At 43.8% G+C, this 20,415-nt stretch overlaps 3 protein-coding genes across 5 annotated transcripts in view; 1 reads left to right on the forward strand and 2 right to left on the reverse strand.

Annotated features, from left to right (window-relative positions):
- Window positions 1-14,559, forward strand: part of LOC105570224 — a 102,337-nt gene extending 87,778 nt beyond the window's left edge. The window contains exons 6-15 of the mRNA XM_012027268.1: window positions 7,503-9,436; window positions 9,572-9,783; window positions 11,664-11,928; window positions 12,015-12,236; window positions 12,332-12,481; window positions 12,550-12,657; window positions 12,768-12,920; window positions 12,998-13,114; window positions 13,223-13,324; window positions 13,436-14,559. Of these exons, the coding sequence (XP_011882658.1) occupies window positions 7,503-9,436; window positions 9,572-9,783; window positions 11,664-11,928; window positions 12,015-12,236; window positions 12,332-12,481; window positions 12,550-12,657; window positions 12,768-12,920; window positions 12,998-13,114; window positions 13,223-13,324; window positions 13,436-13,564 (3,392 nt within the window). The 3' untranslated portion in view covers window positions 13,565-14,559. The remainder of the gene's footprint in view (window positions 1-7,502; window positions 9,437-9,571; window positions 9,784-11,663; window positions 11,929-12,014; window positions 12,237-12,331; window positions 12,482-12,549; window positions 12,658-12,767; window positions 12,921-12,997; window positions 13,115-13,222; window positions 13,325-13,435) is intronic.
- LOC105570222 (dimethyladenosine transferase 1, mitochondrial) lies at window positions 14,399-15,986 on the reverse strand. Its single transcript, XM_012027267.1, has 3 exons — window positions 15,174-15,986; window positions 14,938-15,091; window positions 14,399-14,848 (listed from the first exon to the last, which is right to left on the reverse strand). The coding sequence occupies exons 1-3, from the start codon at window positions 15,802-15,804 to the stop codon at window positions 14,584-14,586; spliced, it is 1,050 nt and encodes a 349-aa protein (XP_011882657.1). The 5' UTR covers window positions 15,805-15,986; the 3' UTR covers window positions 14,399-14,583.
- On the reverse strand, window positions 15,805-17,063 carry LOC105570221 (cytochrome c oxidase assembly factor 3, mitochondrial). Of its 3 annotated transcripts, none has more exons than XM_012027264.1 (4): window positions 16,958-17,063; window positions 16,331-16,419; window positions 15,991-16,259; window positions 15,805-15,900 (listed from the first exon to the last, which is right to left on the reverse strand). In XM_012027264.1, exons 2-4 carry the CDS (start codon window positions 16,338-16,340, stop codon window positions 15,889-15,891), a joined length of 291 nt encoding a protein of 96 aa, XP_011882654.1. In that variant the 5' UTR covers window positions 16,341-16,419; window positions 16,958-17,063; the 3' UTR covers window positions 15,805-15,888. The 3 variants fall into 3 exon arrangements, with proteins under 3 accessions (XP_011882654.1, XP_011882655.1, XP_011882656.1); XM_012027265.1 differs by having other exon boundaries at window positions 16,940-17,063; XM_012027266.1 differs by lacking the exon at window positions 16,958-17,063 and adding an exon at window positions 16,752-16,933.
- Window positions 17,064-20,415: the final 3,352 nt, after the last annotated feature.

Raw genomic sequence — 20,415 nt, forward strand, 5'->3', positions numbered from 1 at the left:
GGACGCAGACGCGCACGCAGGATGACGTTTCACTACACGCAACGTACACGCATTCGCAAATCAGCTATACGCGATATAGTTGAACCAACTTTATCTTTTGGTTCAACTATAGTCGCGTATGGCTGATTTGCGAATGCGTGTACGTTGCGTGTAGTGAAACATCATCCTGCGTGCGCGTCTGCGTCCTGCGTTTTGCGTCCTATGTAGACGGGCCTTAAAAGTGCAACGCGGCTCTTTCATATCGCGGGATCTTCGTCCATTGCGGATCGATAATCTTGCACCGACTCGTCAGCGCTTATCGTCGTTATCATCGTCGGTCAGGAGCCTCTCCCCTCCGGTCATTATGCTAATACGCCATTATGATTAATGGCCGTTACGGTTGACACGACTTATCAGGCTATCCCTGAACTTTCGAGAAAAAGTTACGCGTTCAAGGATAACGGCTCGCGCACGGTTCCCCTAACGGCGGGCAGTTTTGATCGCGAACATTTTAAAGATCGTCAGCGGGTCCTCCGCGATTCGCGATTTCCTTCGGAGAAATACAAGTGAAAATACCAATATGTACGTAGCTTATTCCTCATTTTGCGGAGGTAACGATCGTTTCTTGCCAGTTACACGAATGGATGTTTGTCGTGCGCAAAGTTTGGCAAGTTAACACGAATACGAATTAATGGCGGACACGCGACTTGAAAGGCGGGACTGAAACCCGCGGGTAACCGTCCTTAAGACGGCTTTGTCGATGACACGAGGAGAAAGGTTAGCGAATCCTGACGACCCTGAGTCTTATCCTCGGGCAGTTTGGCTCGCTCTTAAAAGGCGCCTAAAGGCGCCCCGCGAGTCGTGTCTGGAGCATTCGAAAGTGTGTAAGGTCAGGGCTAGCCTGGCATCAAGCTGACAAATTATCCTGGCTGCTTGCCCCAAAAGTACATTCTCGTAGCAGCGCGTTACAAATTTTTTCGATGCTCACCGCGCGCCTTCTTAGGTATAGAATACACAAAACGATATTTTCTGTAAAAATCACGACACGCTAATTCTTACCAAGTCGCTCGTAAAATTTATGTTAATTCATTTCTCGCCTGTCCATCGTAACGGGTAGCAACCGACATGCAGAGAGAACAACACTACCGTTCATCATAATAGAACCGTTTCTCTTAACTTTCTCAAAAGGAGGGCGTTAAAGCGAGTATTTATTATTTTTGCCCAAGTATATCTTTTCAGATATTTTAACAAACGGTGTTGCGCATTTATCGCGAAGCGAACACCGCGGCGGCGTTATCGTGCTGCGGGCTCGCGTTTCCCGAGCACTCGTGTTGAAAGAAAGAGAGAGAAAGAGAGAGAGACAGAGAAAGCCCGCGAAAGTGGACGCGTGAGAAAGATACGAAACGATCGGGGACAATGCGAGCGACGGTTGTCCGCCTTATACGGAACAACGTGTACATATTTATCGGCACGCCGCTGGCGGCCCGCCGGCGTATCGTGAACCTCCTCGCCGAGGGAGGAGGAATAGTTGCATACTAATTCGATCGGTGACGATCCGATCAGATTCCGTCGTCTATTTTTTGTTTTAGGGGGGAGAGGAGAAGAGGAAGGGACGCGTGTATTTCCGCGGTTCGGTATAAACGCGATCTCGCTGATCGCATCGAGCGCACGTGCTTCCGATAACAAAGTGCATCACGTAGCGCCGGTTCGCGAAGTCTACCGCGAATTCCGGAAGTTCGCTCCCGCGATTGAAAATATAATTTTGTGAAAGTCTAGTGGCTTCCGACAGAGTATGAAATAATTTCCATCGGCAATTTCTTTCGCGCTGCCACAACATCATTGTTCTATCGCGTCGAGATTTATATCGGTAGAGCGCGGTATTTTGTCGAAATGGGAAGAAAAGTTTAGCTAATTAGATACCAGCGCTAAGGTAAGGAAAATCAATTAGAATATTGTGGAATATTCGTCACACTGAGAAAAATTTCCATCGGACAAACAAATTAAATACACTGAGAAAAATTTTCATCGGATAAACCAATTAAATAGTATGTCCGATGGTTAATTTTTCCGATTACGTTTTCCGATTAAATTATGGATATATCCGATGAAATTTATCCGATGAAATTCGATTGAAAAACCGATCAAATTTTTCATCGGATATACAATTTAATCGGACATATCCGTTTGTTATCATGTAATTGGATTATCCGATTATATTTAATCGGACATTTTTCTCAGTGTAGTAATGAGTAAGTTTCAGTCGACCGTAACTGGCACGTGTTTAATAAAAGAAGCAAAAATACAAATTTTTCAATCAAATAGTGTTTCCGATGGTTAATTTTTCCGATTAAATTATGTATCGATCCGATGAGATGCAGCTACCGATGAAACTCGATCGAAAAGCCATATTTTTCATCGGATATATCCGTTTGTTATTACGTAATTGGATTATCCGATTACATTTAATCGAATATTTTTCTCCGTGTGTGTTTTTCTACGAAACATTTCTTATGTGTCACGCGTGCATCTAACAATAAGACTTAATTCGCGAGTCTCCGTCAATTTTCCGCGTCGCTATTACGCGTAATTAGATCTCTCTCGAAAAGGGCTTCGGAACCAGGTCTGACGTTCACGACGTGACGAACGGATTCGAGAATGTGGAGCTCGCGGTGCAAATTGAGTCTGCACGCTGACACGAGAGATAAGACGTGACGGGAAAAAGTCGTGCGAATTAACTCGGATGATTGGCAGTAACGTCGGAGTGCTGAAATGTGCCTTGTACGCGGCTCGTTTGAGCGCCGGCCTCGACAGGGGGGGGGCAAAAAAACAAAGAGAGTTACGTGAATTCGTCCTATTAATAGAAACGTTGCGTTAACGACTTCGCCGCGTGACTCTTTACACGCGTCGTATTAATTATTAGCGATTAATTGATATTCGGTGCGCGATCTCCACCCGTCGTCATAAGTCACGTTCAATGCTAACAGCGGTTACAGCGGCAGTGGTATAACAGAATACTGCACGTGTTATGGTGCAATGGTAATTGTACGATACTACGTGGATGATGACCATGCCGATGCACTTTTTGGTGCCCGACGCATTTGCTCGCGATACGTCGACTGATCGAGGCGAGTTAACATGTAGCTCAGCAGTTATGCTTCAATAATCGAGCACGGCAGTAAAGTTCAAGATAGCTGACAGTTTTCTCTCCGAGAGACGTTAAGAGTCATTCACGTCTTAGAATGAGACTGAAGCCCCGTTGCACCAATGTTGGATAGCCGTAGGTCCCGATTAACTAAACGTCTCCTTTAGTCGCAGCACCGTCGAATAGATTTATGGGAATCTTCGGCGAATTGAGCGCAAGGAAAAAAAAAGAACGCGACTTTACTTGTATTTTACGCGACTTTACGCAACAAGGAACATGTAACGTATTACATTATTATCGTTTTCGTAATTTGGTTTCTCTGACAGTCAATCCTCCTGTAGTTAAAATTCTTAATTAGAAAATTTATATAACTTGACTTTCTTTTCAAATGTTATGTAATTTATTCGGTCATAAAGAAATAAAAATGAAACGTGATTTGCACAGAGGGTGTTGGGAATGTGAAACCATTAAAAAAAATTTTTCTCTCATATCTTTACGTTCGGTCCGCCCTCGATGGCCGCTCGTGAAATGCAAACCTCTACGTTCGCGACATTGTGCGTGTAGCGAGGAGTACAACAGAGATAGCCCTACGATGGCTTCCGGTGATCGTGTTTCCGGTGTAAATGCACCGCGCGACAACACGTTAGATAACTGCGGGCGAGCGAGCGACCGAGACGCCTCGTAGGCCTGACGGACCAAGGTTTTCTCTCCTCTTCGCACCCTCGTTCCATCCGTTTAGTTATTTATCGCTTCCATACTAATGCAAATCATTAATCTTACGAAGAAAGTCATTAAGCGTACCTGCTTAGAAAATAATAATTTATTATGCGACGACGACTACAGTTAATCATGCGAGATGCAAATTATAAACCGTTAAAAAAATATCAGAAACATTAGAGATATAAAATCTTATGAATTAAAAAAAAAACTTGTAAGATAATTTTGCATTGGAAAATTGTTATTTTCTGAATAACTTTAAATTTCAAATCGCGTGAAAAGGGGGGGCAGGAGTTAAATGGCTCTACGGTTCTTTCTCAAAAATGGATATTCGGCGCATAATACTTGTATGCACGTGCACTCTAAAGACAGAGCATCTCCATTCATTGCTTTGCGCAATCCATCTCTGTTCCTCCTTCGCGGGACGTTTTAATTAGTCACTTCCAGTCTACTTTCTAAGCTCAGGCACGAGCGAACTCGGCGCGTTCGAATTATAAAATCTAAACGCCGATTTCTTTTCCCAAGCAAGAATCTTTTTACACTCGTTTCTCCTCCCGCGCGGACGGACGAACGATCTTCATGCAAGCGCGCGATGCATATCGCGAATTATTTTCGTTCAGTTTCACGTTCTGTGTTGCGCGTACGGTAATTCAGTAGTAATGTAATAACTCAATGACGATGCTTTGCAGGGGATTGCTTTCGCCACGCTCTTTCCACTTTGAAAATTAATAACCTGCAGCCAATCTTCCCGTAATTAAATTGAGGCGTGTCTGTTGCGCTATTTGGATCACGTTTAAAATACATGCAAATTAAAATTTTTATTTGCTGTTTTGTTACCATTAACTCACAGTTTGTACACGATTTTTTAAACATATAACAAACAACAGAGTTAAACTAGTAAACTACACGGTCGGTCTCGCGTGCGCGCGGTTCTAGCTGCGCTTATACTTGGCGCGAGACGCTACCATGTCTCGTGATATTATAATAAATTATCAGTTGGGAAGTTGTAAAGATGGAATGATTTTTCATTCCATCACGAAGAATCTCATTCCATCTTTATATTTTAAAATAGTAGATTTCAGATGAAACACACATTTTGTATCGTAGCTGGATTAACGCGCATACATTCCGCATGAGCTTCCATGATGCAAAGTAATAAAAAAAAATATATAAATAACGAAAAAATAAATGAAAAAGATGAAATATAATTGAAGGAAATGAATGCGTGAAAAAATGTTTTCCGATGAACACTCGATAGATTTTAGAGATATCATCGATCATGAACATAAGCGCACAGGCTGCGCCAGCCACGTGCTGCGCCTGTAATGGATGCACCTGCATCGTGCAGCTCGTGGGGAACCTTGACTCATTCGCGCCGTCGTTGTTTACCCACGGGTCTCATAAATCATCGGTTCGTTCCCTTGATCCGCGCGCGCACGGTCCAGAACCATGTAATTATATGCTTTTTAGAGATCTCTCACGTTTTCACTCGTTCGCGCCGACGATGAGACGGCAGTGCGGCTCGATAAACCCTTCTTCACACCGCGGCGATTCACGGTCCGTACATCATCAGCGGTCTTCTTCACTCGTTCTACACGCGGTGGCGTAAATTCACGCGCGAACAAGGAACCGTCGTTGTACACCGCTCATCTCGTGCTTTCCTTTCGTAGAGGAGAGCCCTAGAGCGTTTCAGAACAATATTCATTTCAGCATCTCTCTTTCTCTCACTTTGTTGGCCACTTTTTCTTAACCCATTGTTTACATTTCCTACATGTAAATGCTCGGTCTTTTTGCGATCGCCTTATTTGCCAGATAATTGAAACTTGGGAACAGAGGCCAGCGAACATCTTTTTTCGCATCTTTCAATGAACTTCGAGCTAAGGAATTTTAGCTATCGTGCAATTGCATCAATACTGTATTAATAATTATATTAAATGTTAGCCTTTTTAAATACAAATTTTAGATATATCGGTTCTTTCTTGCAATGATATTTAAAATATTATTACATGAAATTCTAAAATATGATAAACCTAAAAATGAGACAGGCGCATCTTTTGGAAAGCACTTTATGAGGCGTCCGTACTGGCGTCAAATTTGTCGCAAAGCTGATGATCAACATGGTATAATCCGCGCAAAGAAGGCTCATCAACTGTTGCGGCACAATACTTAGTTTCGCAAAACCTCGTGACGGCGGCAGCTCATCTTTTCTTTCGCGTGCGTGAGGTTGATCCAAGTCATAAAGCCATAAACGAGGCGGATCGGCGATTTGCGCGATCGCTTTTGCGGCCGGATAATCGCACGCGTCTCGGAAATTCTTGGCGGCCGCATAAAGTGGAGCAGCTGTGGAAAACCCGTTGAATTTTCACGCGGCGAGAAATTCCGAGCTCGTTTGCTACCAAAAATCTGTGCGCTTTCGCCAGTCACTAGGGACGCGTATCAAAAGAAGCCTTCGATGATAGTTAACTTTGTGTTGAACTTTGGTGCCGTAACAAACGAATTGAACGAGATATATTGAGAAATCGACGAAGATAAATGATACCTGGCACACAAACCGATCCCTTTCAGTACTCGTTAGTAAATTAAAGTTATGGATGTAGAAGATTCCACGCCTCTGTAAATAACAATACAAGTAAACTCCAAATTTCTAATCTGAAGTAGATCATGAAGCAGCAACATGTGTGCGATAGAAAACAATACAATTATATTAAAATTATTTCGAATTGCTGAGAGTACGAGCACATTAACACTTTAATTTCATTGGAATTTCTTACTAGGATGTATTGTAGTGCGATTGTTTTACTGGAAAGAATAAGTTGAGAGTGTACTTTCCTTCTGCGAATGCAGTTATACATTACTATGAAGCGATACCGTCGTAAATCTGCTAAGAAGTAGCATAAACTTTCTCAGACATGCGTCCGAGTAAATTTTGGCATCAAATCGCCGAGCGTACTCTTCGTGGGTATCCAATTCCAGCTTCATGCTTCACATCTGCGGTTTTCCTTCCGGGGAATTTTAGCGTTGCAAACGTTCTCCAGACCCGAACGGAAATTCTCGCTTTGTGCAAAGGGAGGAGAAATGCTTCTACTTTTATTAGGTAATACAAAACGCAAGAAAACAGAACTGAAGAAAATAAGTCGCCGAGCTTCCGTAGGCAACATAAAATGATATACATCGTTAATTTCACCCGAGCTTGAAAATTGTTATTACGAGCATAACGCGCTAGTTCGATTTATCCAATGTTGCAGCTAATTATTAAAGAGATCTGTCAGATAAGAAAATTATCTGTTTCACCGGAAACGGTATCAACAATACAGCTAATTTTCACAACCGAGTAATGCTTGATTTGTTTTTGTAGTTGAGATTAATTGCGAGTCTCGTAACAGGATATAGACGGATATATTTTTTTAACCGAACTGAAAAGGAGAACGGATATAACTTACTTTACTTTTTGATACGTCGGACTTCATATGTTGCATGTTTGGTATAGGTTTATGCGCGATTATAAGTATGCATGTGTCAGTGATACATTTTATTCGGAATACTGCATAGTTTAAATGTAATTGTTGAAAGATACGTGAATATATTCATATATTATGAAATAAAAATTTCACGGTCATTAGTTCCTTTAATTACGGATTGCTTCCTTCTCGATTGCTGCCCGCAGATAACTCCAGAAAATCCTTGACGCGGAGTCAAAGCGATCGGTCGTTCAGTAAACCGAAAATCTCGGCGGGTGACATCCTGTTCTCGGATACGATGCGGCTCAGTCTCGGCAAGAAAATCAAAGAATCCTCCTCGTCGTCCACGTGTGCAGTTTCGCGCGAGGACGCAGACGAGGAAAATTCGCCGAGAAGGAAAAGCAGGAAGGAAGAAATCGAGGGAGAAACGGGCAAGGAGTCCGATTGCGAGGTCAGGGCGAGCAAAAACGTGGAGGAAATTCTCGGGAAGACTGCTGATAATGCCGAGAAGGAGGCTGAACCGCCGTCAGACTCGCGCAGCGACATTTCCGACGCGAGCAACGAACATTTCCGTACGATGAGACCTACAAGCTGGTCTCCGCCGCCCGGTAGGCAGAGACATCGCTTCAAGGTCGGTGACTCCAGCGCGGACGAGAGTCCCGTCAACTCGATCAAGGATCATCGGCGAACGGTCTCCTCGGCATCGACGGCGTCGTGGAACTCGACGAGCTCCTACGGATCCTCGAAGATCGAGATCAACTCTGCCGAGAGCAACGTTTGCAAGATCACGGTGAGCCCGCGCTCGTCGCCGCTGGTACATCGGCTGCAGATCGGTCCGGATTCCGGTCAGAAAGGCGCCAAAAGAACGTCCATCCTTATCAACGGCGATCAAAATACAAACGCGGAACTGACGCCGGGTAACAAGGTGACTATCAGCGTAGGCGGGGAGGATAGCGTGTGCAATCCGACGGTGATCTCCGTGAACTCGGAGAACCCGCCGAAGGTCCAGAACTCCGTGGAGAATCGCACTCTGGTGATACTCCAGAATTACAAGTCGAACATCGTGGTCGAGTCGGCGAACGACGATTCGCGTTCCAAACAGGCCGGGAAGGATAATCGCATCGTCGAAAACGGCGAGACGAATCCGAAGATGAATGGCGAGGTACCAGCGCCGTCCAGTGACGACACTTCGTCGTGTCGATACGTGGAACCGCCGGCGGCGAATTTCGAGAGACAGAAGAGGCTAAGCGTCGAGATTAAACCTTCCAATTCTAATCAGTCCTCGAGATTTTACGCGTCGGACGAAAGAACAGCGCGGCCGGAGTCCAAGTCGCGGTTCAAGGACGTCGAAAGTCCTTCCAAACTGTCCGGCTTGTCCAAGGAGGCTTTGATCTCCAAGCTGCTTGAAGATTCCCTACGAAAGGCTCGCGAGAACGGTGAGATCCTGGACGAGGACAGCGGCCAAGTAATCCTGAAAATCCTGAAGCAGAGCTTGCTGAAGAGCAAAGAGTACGAAAGCTCCGAGTCTACTCTGGAGGCGAATTACTCGCGTTCGTCCAGCTTGAACTCCGATGGTGATTTTATCTCGACGAATCTCTTCCTCGAGGAGAACCCGTACGAGGTGATCAAGGAGCCGATCTACGAGGAGATACCCGACGAGCCGCCACCGTTGCCGCTGAGTCCGCCACCCACGGAGGATTACATCAAAGATAGAATCTACTTCGGGGACGTGGAATACTACAAGAAAGTCACGCCGGGTCAGTTTCTCGGTCCCTATTTGTCGGAGGAAGTTTTCAAGAAGTCCAACTCGGAGGACCTGGCCGAGACCTACTTGTCCAAGAGTCCCGAAGATTTCTTCAAGAAAATGTCGACGTCGCCCGATGACGAGAACAATATCTCCACCAAATTCGAATTGCTGAGCTTTCTGATGGATTCCAAGGACCGCGCGCGCCCCGCGGAGGAGGACGAGGATGAGGACGAGGACGAGGAGGACGATGCCGAGGGAGACCTGGAGGCTCTGTACGAGCAGAAGGAGACCAGCCTGGGCGACCTCAGTTCCAAGAGCTCGCAGATCTCCAACGTGTCCGACAGCAGTGAGGAGTGCAATATCATCCTGACGAGCTCGCCGGAGGCGTTGAAGGTGAGTTCGAAGCTACCGATCGGCGCCAAAGCGAGATTCGTCGTAGGTAAACCTTTTCTTTCCGGGATCTCGGAAGTGCCGAACGTACGTCACTAGTTAACGTGGGATTCTAATCTCCCCTTATCGTTTTCGCAGTCGAGAACGGTCGACATAGAGAGAACCGACAGCGGGGTCGGATCTGAGAGCAGCCAAGCCAGTAGCACTCGCTGTGTCGCGAGGCGCTGGAGAACGGGCAACGTCTCCTCCAGCCCGGGGAGTCTCCTCGGTGGAATGCCGCAGGTAATTTCCGGGGCCACGAAGCTGTGCGAGGATTGCGAGCAGCGGCTGGACCCCCTGATAACCGACAGGTGAGTAGAGACTCGAAATCGGGAATCGAAACCGTTATACACAGTTTGCTTGGTGTCCGGTGCTACAGATACGGGAGAGAAAACGCCTCGACGGACATCTCAGGCTCTCACACTTCAGCCTCGCGTCTTTAGTTTCATCTATGGTTATAACTAGTACGTTTATCTCTCGTCGGTCCCTTTGATCTTTGCGGTCCCAATCACGTGGCACTCCGCCATGCACTCGGGCAGGATCCAGCGATGTGTGTGTATATACGTACTCACATAATAGACATAAGTTGCTTTCCTTTTACATGAAAACTCAGATAAATCTCACTTGTGCCGTCGTAACTCAGTTGAATGCATGTTCCTTTTGATTCTTGAGAAGTGAGATTCAACCAGATTTAACTGAGTTTTTGCACACGATCAAGACCGTGTGCTTTAGTGAGTTTAATAGACTCACATTAATGACGTCATATCCGAGTATAAAATACTCACATAACTGAGTGACTCAGTATCACTTAAGTGTAAAAGGAAAGCAGCTATTGTAAGAATAGACCGCGCGTTCCCTACCATTCCCGTGTTGAGAACACGTACAAACTTCAGAACGAGATAGCTGACAGTTGAGTGGTCACCTCATCTTTGTCTAATAAACAGTGGGGTAACAGAAGAGCAAGGGGAATGATAGAGGGCGACCACTCGACGTACGTTGTCTTTTTCCAAAGTTTGTACACTTCTTCAGCCAAATGCGCAGTCTACATATTATACGTCTATGCGTACTCATCAAAGCCACACTGCCACACATACGACTTTCCTCTCATTGGCCTGCCCAGCGCAATGTCGGATACGCAGAAGGGATCGACGCAAGACGAAACAAATGACGGAGTGGACCTACCAGTCGTACTATGGTTTCGCGTGCCGTTTTGCGTCGCCGGACACGCAAATGAACGTAAACGCACATGTCGAAGAGCCTCGCGAAACTCGTTCTTAATGCATCCCGACGTCCTAAATCGTCCACTGTTATCACCTCGAGCCGGATTCGCGCAGATAGCGCTCGATGATCCGGAGAGAGAGGATATAACGGTCCCGGAGTCCTCGCTAGAGCGTATCCTCCACTCGGCCGTGCGGCCGAGTTTCGACCGTGAGAGATTCGGCTTGCCGCGAGTTCCGCGCGGGACTCGCTCGATTCGCCTCTGAACTATAAATCCAACGAACAAAGTGCCGTTCTGCGTCCCGGCCTCCCAGGAGTGAATCTCGCGAATCGAGAAACTAATGCCGTTTCGCTACGGTCGCGAACTTTTCACAGCCGTGACATCCATCCGCGCCGTTAGCCGATCTTCGCCGCTGATAAGAGAAACCAATCGGGGAAAATGTCTTCTCCCGAATTATTGCGTCCATACCCGGAAACGCGATCGTCGTCGCTGATAAGAAATCAAGCGGGGAAAATGTCCTCGCCCGGAAACGCTAGCTCTCCGACTAGTTAACGCGTGTCTGTATCTTTTTTTTTTTGGTCGAAGCAAAGCTATCGAACATGTCTAGAATTCGTACCTGAGAATTCGCTCGGCTAGATTACGCGACCAGAGTGGCGCGGGGGAGACCAGTGGGCCACTTTCTCCCGTCGATTTTATTTGCCCGAGAACGAAAGTTCGCCGTTATCGAGGAGCGCAGTTGACGCTTGATGAATGGATAATGCAATATGCGTCTGGCAAGTTGCGACAGTTACTTTCATCCGCGATCGTAAATTACACATACAAATTCGTAACAGTCGCGAGCACTGTTACTCGACTCGCCTTCGCTTTCATCCGACATTAAAAAGAAAAATCTGTCTCAATAGCAACTTCCTCATAACGTTCGTGCTGTCGCGTCGTCACGCACAAATATTTTTATTTCTGATTTTTTTTCAGCGGTGTGGTTTATGCGCCTTTCGTGTGCAGGAAGTGCTCGAAGAAGCGCGCGGAACGGAAAGAGATTATCACGGAAATCGTGGAAACCGAGCAGAAGTACGGCAGAGATCTCCAGATCATACTTGAGGAGTTCCACCAGCCGATGTTAAGGGCGGGCCTTCTCACGTCGGAGCAGCTGTCGGCGATCTTCCTGAACGTCGAGGAGCTGCTCGAGCACAATCTCGTTCTCGCCGAGAAACTGAAGGATAGCGTGGAGCTCGCTCAGGTAAGAAACGCGAGGAGTAATTCGATTCTTTTAAATACGCGAACGCGTGCAAAGATTTACGTGTTGCGATTTTCCCGATCGCGCAGGAATCCGGGGACGAGGACCTCTTGACGGTGGACGTGGGCAAGATCTTCCTCGAGTCGGAAAGGATGCTCCACGCTTTCGAGAGCTACTGCACGCGCCAAGGCGGCGCCAGTTTGTTGCTGCAAAATTTGGAGAAGGAGAAGGAGCTCCTTCGCATCTTCCTCAGGGTCTCGCAAATGGAGAACACGGTTTTGCGAAGGATGAACCTGAACTCCTTTTTAATGGTAAGGTCCACTTGATTCTTCGACCTAACTCTTTGACTCCGGGACGAAGGATGATAAGTCGTACATTCCTAATTTCGCGCGTCGTTATTTTTCAGGTTCCTGTCCAAAGAGTAACGAAGTATCCTCTGCTTCTGGCACGTTTGCTCAAAGCGACGCCCTTCGTTCGACCTGACATCCAAGAAGCGAAGAAGAGGCTCAAGCAGGCTCAAACGAACATCGAACTACACTTGGAACACATGAATGCTGTAAGTATACTATGCTGTACAAGTATAAATATACATAGCTGAATATAAATAACGCCCTTGATCGATAGGAGGCGAAGGATGTTACATCGACGAAATTGTGGAGGAGAATATCGATTATTCAAAATGGCAGACGGTCCATCGGCGAGCAGGACATGGTGAACATCAAGCTGAGAAAGGTGTGTTATATTTAAGTTTGTTTTATTTTTGCTACTTATTTAACTTCCAAGTATAAATTATCATGCAACTCTAATCATGCCTGTTAACATTTTTTTTAAATTTATGCTAGATGGCCGTCGAGATCCTGGAATGGGCACACGAAGAAGCTAGGTTTGTCCTCGAAGGACGTCTTCTAGTGGCGCAGCCGACTGATAATAACTGGAGACGCGGCCGAACCGTTAAACTCGCACCTGTTACTGCCATGCTTGTCACAAACGGCAAGGTAAACATGAATGCGTCTTTAAAGATCTCTTATAAAACAGTTTTGTGCGCAAATACAAATGACATTTGTATTTCCAGTCGAATATCGAGTATCCGGAGTTTAACGACGACTCGCTCTTTCCAAAGCACATAGGTATCAAGGAAGCTACCCTACTTCTGGTCAAAGAGAAACTTGGACGATATTCTTTACTACGAGTGAGTCATTGTATACTTTATGCTGTAAAATTTTCTTATTGCCCATATATTGTAATAATAATATATTAATCACGCGAATCCGTTTTCTAATCATCGACATTATTTCAGGAGCCGCTGTACCTTGATAAGTGCATAGTATGTTGTGAAACGGATCTCGAAGATTACTTCGAAATACAGGAATTGTCTTCTAAAGAGACGTTTATATTTAAGGTGAAACATTAATTTGATTTCTTTCCAAGTGCAAATCGATTTGATGGATTTTAAATTGCAAAGAAAATTATTGACACCTGTAGGAGTATATGGTAAACTGATTCATTACAGGCCGAGGACGGCGCGAGAACAAAAAGGTGGTGCAGAACGTTACAGGCTCACGCGCAGTCCCTTGGTGCTTGGCGAAAACGTCGAGGGGCTCTTCCTAATATTATGATCTGCGGTGTAGCAAGGAACTAACGACTTAGTTGTAATAGGCACGTATGCAACGCGATGTTATCGTATCGCGATTTAACACATTCTTAAGCGACACTGAAGCTATCCGACAGTGCGAACAAGTCTAAGCGATTGCATAAATGTACATGATCTCCAGATGAATTAGTAATGATTTGTTGCGGAGAGAGAACGCTAGACCAAAGGATTTCCTCGGCTCGTTGGCACGCTGCCGTCGACGAGCGACACGAAAGTCTAGTTCTTACCGAATTCGAAGTATAACCATCTGTGTTCGGTTGTTACAGTACGTTGCAGAAACTTTAGTTTCCTACGACACTGTAAGGTAAAACGCTACGTGGCCTCGAAAGCCGCGCATAATTCTATCGATTCCTAATGAATAATTTTAAGTACACACATAATATATGTCTACATATATATATAGGGCTATTTAATATTAATGATTAAACCCTTCAAAAATGACGAGTAGCTGTGATATTGACCGGTGTATTGGGTATCGTTTTCTTTTCGCAGATTATTTACGGATGTTAAAGTACTTTATCCGCCGCATTTCCCACGTCTGCGACTCTTCTTACCAGTATCGCTCCTTGCGAAAATGATATTAATAGGGTAGACTTTATTAGATCCGAGGTTCATAGGGTTCGCAGATTGATAGTATCGAAAAATCCGCGAGAATCAGCAGCGTCAAGGATACAGGGTGCCGTATACGTCCCGTATAATCGGCGTGCATCGAGAATTTGATAATGCTAGGAATATACTTTTGTTCTTATTCCTCCACAATTATTCTCTTCCTCCAAATAACAGTATTTTTACTACGTCTAACACAAGCAAAATGCAAATTGTACATTGTACTATATTTTTATTTAAGAATTAAGCCATACTGTGTATGTATATAAATGTATATTTACAGACTTCCTCACACAGTTCTAACCGAAATTCACATTGTAACGAATTAATCTGCTGCATTACAACCTGCGATTTAATAAAAGTAAAACTTGATGGCATGTCTCAGACTATAAATCGTCCCGTTAATAGGTACACGTTTCTTCCGGCATCTCTGCACAGTCCTGTACTACAACATTCTGCGTATTTGTTAACGGTAACAAATGCCGGGATGTGCGATATTTGTACAACTCGAGCTCCGGATGTTTCTCAATCAGATATTTGTAAGCAGTCGCTAGCCTGTCGATATCCGCAATGGTAAGTTGCGTCGGTCTGACCGTCGGCTCCAAGTCAGCCAATTTGTACATCATCAAACCTAACTCTTTGCGGCATTCTAATGGGAATAAAGTCCTGTAAAGAAACGGGATGACAAATTATTTTTAAAAGCTAATTTCGTTTATTATTATGACAGGGATAAGTAAGAAAGTGCATAAACTTACTCGACGCATCGTATGCTGTACTTTTGCCTGAAACTGAACACGTGCCTCGTTATCATCTCGAAGAATTTGAAGTCGTGCTGCGTGCGTGGTTTGACCAACGGCATAAACGACACCACTCCCACATCGACGTCCGGTTTTGGAACAAAAGCTGTGCCTGTAAATAACGAATCGGAGCGAGTGAAAAATCGCCAAATTAATTTGCGCGATAGGGTAAGATATACGAGCCGTTTGAATACCAGGTATAATAAAACGAAGTATTGGAAATGTCCACGTTTGCGCCATCACTGACAGCCTGCATCGTTGGTCATCCATCGGCTCAGCCACCAAGCGTTCCGCCACCTCTTTTTGAAACGTCAACGTCATTTTCGTTCTGCCGAACGCCCAAGGTCCGCGCCGCTCGGATATCGCGTGCAGCCACTTGATTATGAGAGGTGTCGATACGTTGAACGGTAAATTGCCTATGATGAAGATATCTGGAGATTTGTCATTCCACTCCCTCTTTTTCTCAATCGGGAACAGACTCTCTAAGTTCGTTCTCATGATGTCGTCGTATACCATATCCATTTTCCCATTAATCGCGCTGAATGAATCCGCCAGCATGTCTAAAGTCGGTTTAAATCTCTCATCCTTTTCAACGACTACTAATCGTTCAGGGACCCTTTTCAGGATAGACCGGGTCAATCCACCCGGGCCGGGACCAACTTCCAGTACTTGGCTCCCGGCGAGATTTCCCGCCTTTGATACAATTTTGTCGGTTAAATTGTGATCCAGGAGAAAATTCTGAGACAAACGTTTTACGGCATTCAAGTGATAAATTTTCAATAAATCTCGCACGGTTAGAAGCGGTGGCAATCGTGGGGCGGCCATCTTCGAATGCTAAGTCTTGTATCGCAGACACACTTGTGTGAAACAGACGACTTATTCAGGTAGTGATTTTCCGGGAAGGAAAAATCACTTTACGAGCTATTATTTAAGCAAAAAAATATAAACTTTTCAACACAATAAACCGCAAACCCCTTTATTCAAATTTCTAAACTAGCTAACTTCTCAGACCTCGACCGTCTTTTCTGGCACTTCAAAGTCGTCTAAGAATTTCTCCTGCTTAACCGAGTATATTGTATAAGCGTAAATTCCAATGACTCCGAGGCCTAGAGCGATAGCCATACGATTATTAGCTTTACGATAGACGTGTACTCTCTTCGCCCTTTCCAAGTTCTGCTCCTCCAGGCGTTTCATATAAACTATATCTGTAGACTTGAGCTTTCCCGCGTCTTTCAATATGTCAACCTTCGGCATAGCCTCATTTTGTCCAAATCGATTATCTGCGGACAAAATGATTACTTTTACTTGTGCCGAAGAGTACTGTGTAAAATATTCAATTTAGATCATTCACCAGGTCCCATTTCCACACACCCGCGTCCACGAGTAACCAGAGCAGGTATTTGTTTCTTTCCTTGCTATCAGTTCTAAGCTTGTTAAAGTCTGTTCAACAGAAAAAGACTTGTAAGAATCTTTATCTATTCACATACAGTCATCGGCAATGAATCGTTTCACAAGAGGAAAAGTAACTCCCTTCTTCACTCTAACCAACAAATTATCAACGAGTGGGGAAACAACAATTCCCCTCTCGCGAAACGATTCATTGCCGGTCAGTGTACAACAAATAAAAATAGTAAAACTTGTAAAAAATTTGTACACATTTTTAGATAGCATACACGTATACTGCACATAATAATATACAAATTTAAACGCATACGAATGTTTTTATTAAATTATAAATATGAATTAAGTAATAATACTGATCGATTCTTTACCTACAAATTTATGAAAAAAATTAAATTTAACCCAAAAAGAATCATTTTGATCTATGATTTTGAGGTTAGGTCACGGCTGTGACTCTTGGTTAATGTTTCTTCTCGCGCGCTTGACACTTTTTATCGGGTATTAATTGAGAGACTCTACACGTTTGACAACGATACTAAGATCTACAAGTTATACGTACGATTGAAAAAAATCTTACAATTCAATTTAGATCCCCCACATTGCGAGATCACACGAAATCTGGGCACCGTGCAGCGCACTACTGCCACCGCAGCGGCGATTATGCGCAGTACATGAGCACAAGAAAGTAGCCCCACACGTCTCTGTTGGTATTATCAATTTGGTTTTATCGTGACATTCATTGATTATATTTCCTGAATTAAAAATGTATCAAGTAATCCAGAAATGCAACCGAGACATGTGTATACAAACTTTTCTCTTTGACTTACTAACGACTATTAGTAATTGTTAATAATCGACAAAAACTTAAATTTATAAATAACGTATATTATTTATATATAACGTATATAAAATCGAGAGAAATACCGTAGGTATTGTACAGATATTATATTTTTAATTTCATAATGTCATTATTTCTTTACAATATTGTATGTATTGTAAAGTAAAGTATAAGGAAAATGAAATAATTATAGAAATGTAAAAACGCGACTGTCGCCGAGTGAACGATCCTGCGTACGGCGCCGTAAACACCTCGGCCGAAAACCGAGCGCGGATTCCAAGACATGACGTAGCGTCGTAAACACCCTCGGTCGAGAACAATCTATTGTGTCGAATCATTCGGCGCGGATCAGTCGAGCGAGGCGGGTGTTCCGCGTGTCTTCGCGTCGCTTCTCGTAACGCGATCATTTCCTACGAGAATCTCGATCATCTCCTACGGCGCGCTATCATCTCGTTCGGAAGTTATTAACATTTGTGAATCGCGTTTAAGTAATTGTCGCGATCCGTAATCATATCATTAAAGCCTCGTCTACATAGAAGTCGTAAAGTCGTAGTCGTAAGAATAGTCGACTATGATTGGTCAATTCTTACGTGTCTGACGAAATTGACCAATCGCAGTCGATTATTCTTACGACTACGACTCTGCGACTCGCATTGTAGACCACGCATAATTTCTACGGTGATTTGTCGCAACGACGACGCGACACGACAAACCGTCGCGTGCGGTTGCGATTCGTTTAATTAAAATGCGACTTCTACTTCAAATTATGCGTGATATTCGTCGCGACAAACGAATCGATACAATAGATTGTTTTTGACCGAAGTGTTCACGGCGCTACGTCATTTCTCGGAATCCGCGCTCGGTTTTCGGCAGAGGTTGTTTACGTCGCCGTACGCAGGGTCATTCACGCGGCGACAGTTGAACCGCTCGGGTGCCTGCGCCGCTTCGCACATTGTATTATTCTTTCGTGATACGCGTTCGCGACAAGTGCGGGAAGAAACCATGATCGCTCTCTGTGAATAATCAATGACCGATATCATCGTGCGATTGTTGAATTCCCGCGATTTGTGTCAGTGATTTGTGCGGATATCAGTGCGACGATATCGAACAGTTCGTATAGTGGCAATCGGTGGCAATTCGGATACAGTGACAAGTGACTTTACAAACGGAAGTGTAAGTTCGCGAATGTGTCGGAGGACAGCTGAGACAACGACACCTGAGAGGACGACACCTGAGTGGAAGAGGAGGCGTCGGGCGCCATTGCAGGATCAACGTAGATACAAATCCGCCGCTGCGCATCGTGTCGGTGAGCGAAAAGTTTTTTTATTAAAGTAACGGAATCTACATTTTTAGATCGTAGATTGTAGATTGATATGTTTCGTAGATCCGTTACGTTAAAATAGATAGGTTACAAATAATTTCACATTTTATTTAATACATTCAATTTATCGAAGAGACGTGATTTCATAGAGCTCTATAAATCGAAGTATGTCGAGCTCATTTTTCATGTTGAAAATAGTCGAATTACATCATAGAAATTACGCAAAATATGAAGATTATTGATGTATTCGGCCAACTAATATCTCGTAGCCTATCCATTTTAATTAAAGAATTGATATATGTATAAAGTATTATAAAATAATATGACGTGAGATTTCAATATATTTTGTCAGGAATGCTTAAATTTGAAATTATTTTCTTGTTTGATACTTTATTTGAGATTATCGATTAACTGTAATATTCAATTATAATATCGATGTTACTCGTGCGGCAAGTTCTTTTTTCTGGATCTCACGTTATTTATTCTGCATGTCTCGCGATACTTTCAAGGTGCGTTTAGCATAATATAGCATAATATACATGCATAGTCACACGCATCTCATATCTTTGCGGTCGATTTTCGCGGTCGGTTTTCGCGATCAGTTTTTCACAACATGTTCAAGAGATTATTAATTGTTTAATTTCATACATATTATACATTTTCTCGCGAAATATAATTAAAATAAATATAACGCATAGTAACATTTTTTCTATATTTATGTGCTCGAATTTTATATTGAAAGATCGAGTCACGAAAATACTTTTGAAAACGGAAGTAAAGTTACACTTTGATTAGTTTTAGAAATTAAATTTTTTTCAATTAAATTTCTTCTTTAAATAACTTCTTTCCTGGCCGTGCATTTTTCGATACGATCGTCGCTCGCATATAGTTCGAACCGTACGGAATATTTGTCGGTGACGATAACCGACTATGGAAGGAGTTTTCTTCCTTCCTGATCTCTGGTCAAAATGACCAGATTGTATGGCCGGGAGCAACGAAAGGTATGTCCAATCTGGCCCAACGATGGACTAAATACGACGAGGTAAGTGGTCAATATTGGCCACTCTGGAGTACCTAAGTAAGTTGTTGTACGATGTATACTTAGATTTATTTTTATTGGTTGCAATTCGGGTGGGTTATGCTTCCATACATACATTCTCGCACATGTGCAAGAGTAAAATCCCCATTAAATCCCGCTGGCGCGTTAAACTCCAAGTCAAACCCCTAAAAACTCGCGTCGCGGTTAATTAAAGATTTGTGGGTTCATTAGGGTAGAAAATGAATAGGTAGATCTATAAGTCGGAATACGGCTAGGATACAGAAATAGTAAATTTATTAAAGTTTCGAAGTTCGAATGTCGAAACCTTTGAAGAAAATTACCAGTCCTACTGAATAACACAATTAATCGAAAATAATTTTTATAAATTATATAACTGGTTTTAATACAATTGCTGCTGATATACTTGGTGTATATTAAAAATATTAAACGTGATAATTTCATAGATAATCTTCCAAGCATGTTGGTATATCTTAAAACACAGTCGTTATAAAAACGAACGAGACAGTGATAGGAGCGAGTGAGATGAGAATAACAGCAAGCGAAGAAGGCTCGAGGATCCGGATTGAGTCTTCCTTGCGGTTCACCGGGCTCGCATGTGTTATCTCATCTCGCCCGTTTCTATTACGTCTTGCTCGCTCGCTCCCGTCACGAAAAATTAATAACACTCTCGTGTTACTGACGTGTCATACATGCAGCACGGAACACAACCAAAATGGGCACTGTATTACCCGCTTGAAAAACCGGGCGTAGCACGGACGCGCACCAAGTGGAGACTTTATCGGCAGTGCTTGAAAGTGGGTGTAGCGGAATAGTTCC

The sequence above is a fragment of the Vollenhovia emeryi genome, unplaced genomic scaffold (genome assembly GCF_000949405.1).
Source record: "Vollenhovia emeryi isolate VEMERY1.0 unplaced genomic scaffold, V.emery_V1.0 DF939121.1, whole genome shotgun sequence".
NCBI classification, from domain to species: domain Eukaryota; kingdom Metazoa; phylum Arthropoda; class Insecta; order Hymenoptera; family Formicidae; genus Vollenhovia; species Vollenhovia emeryi.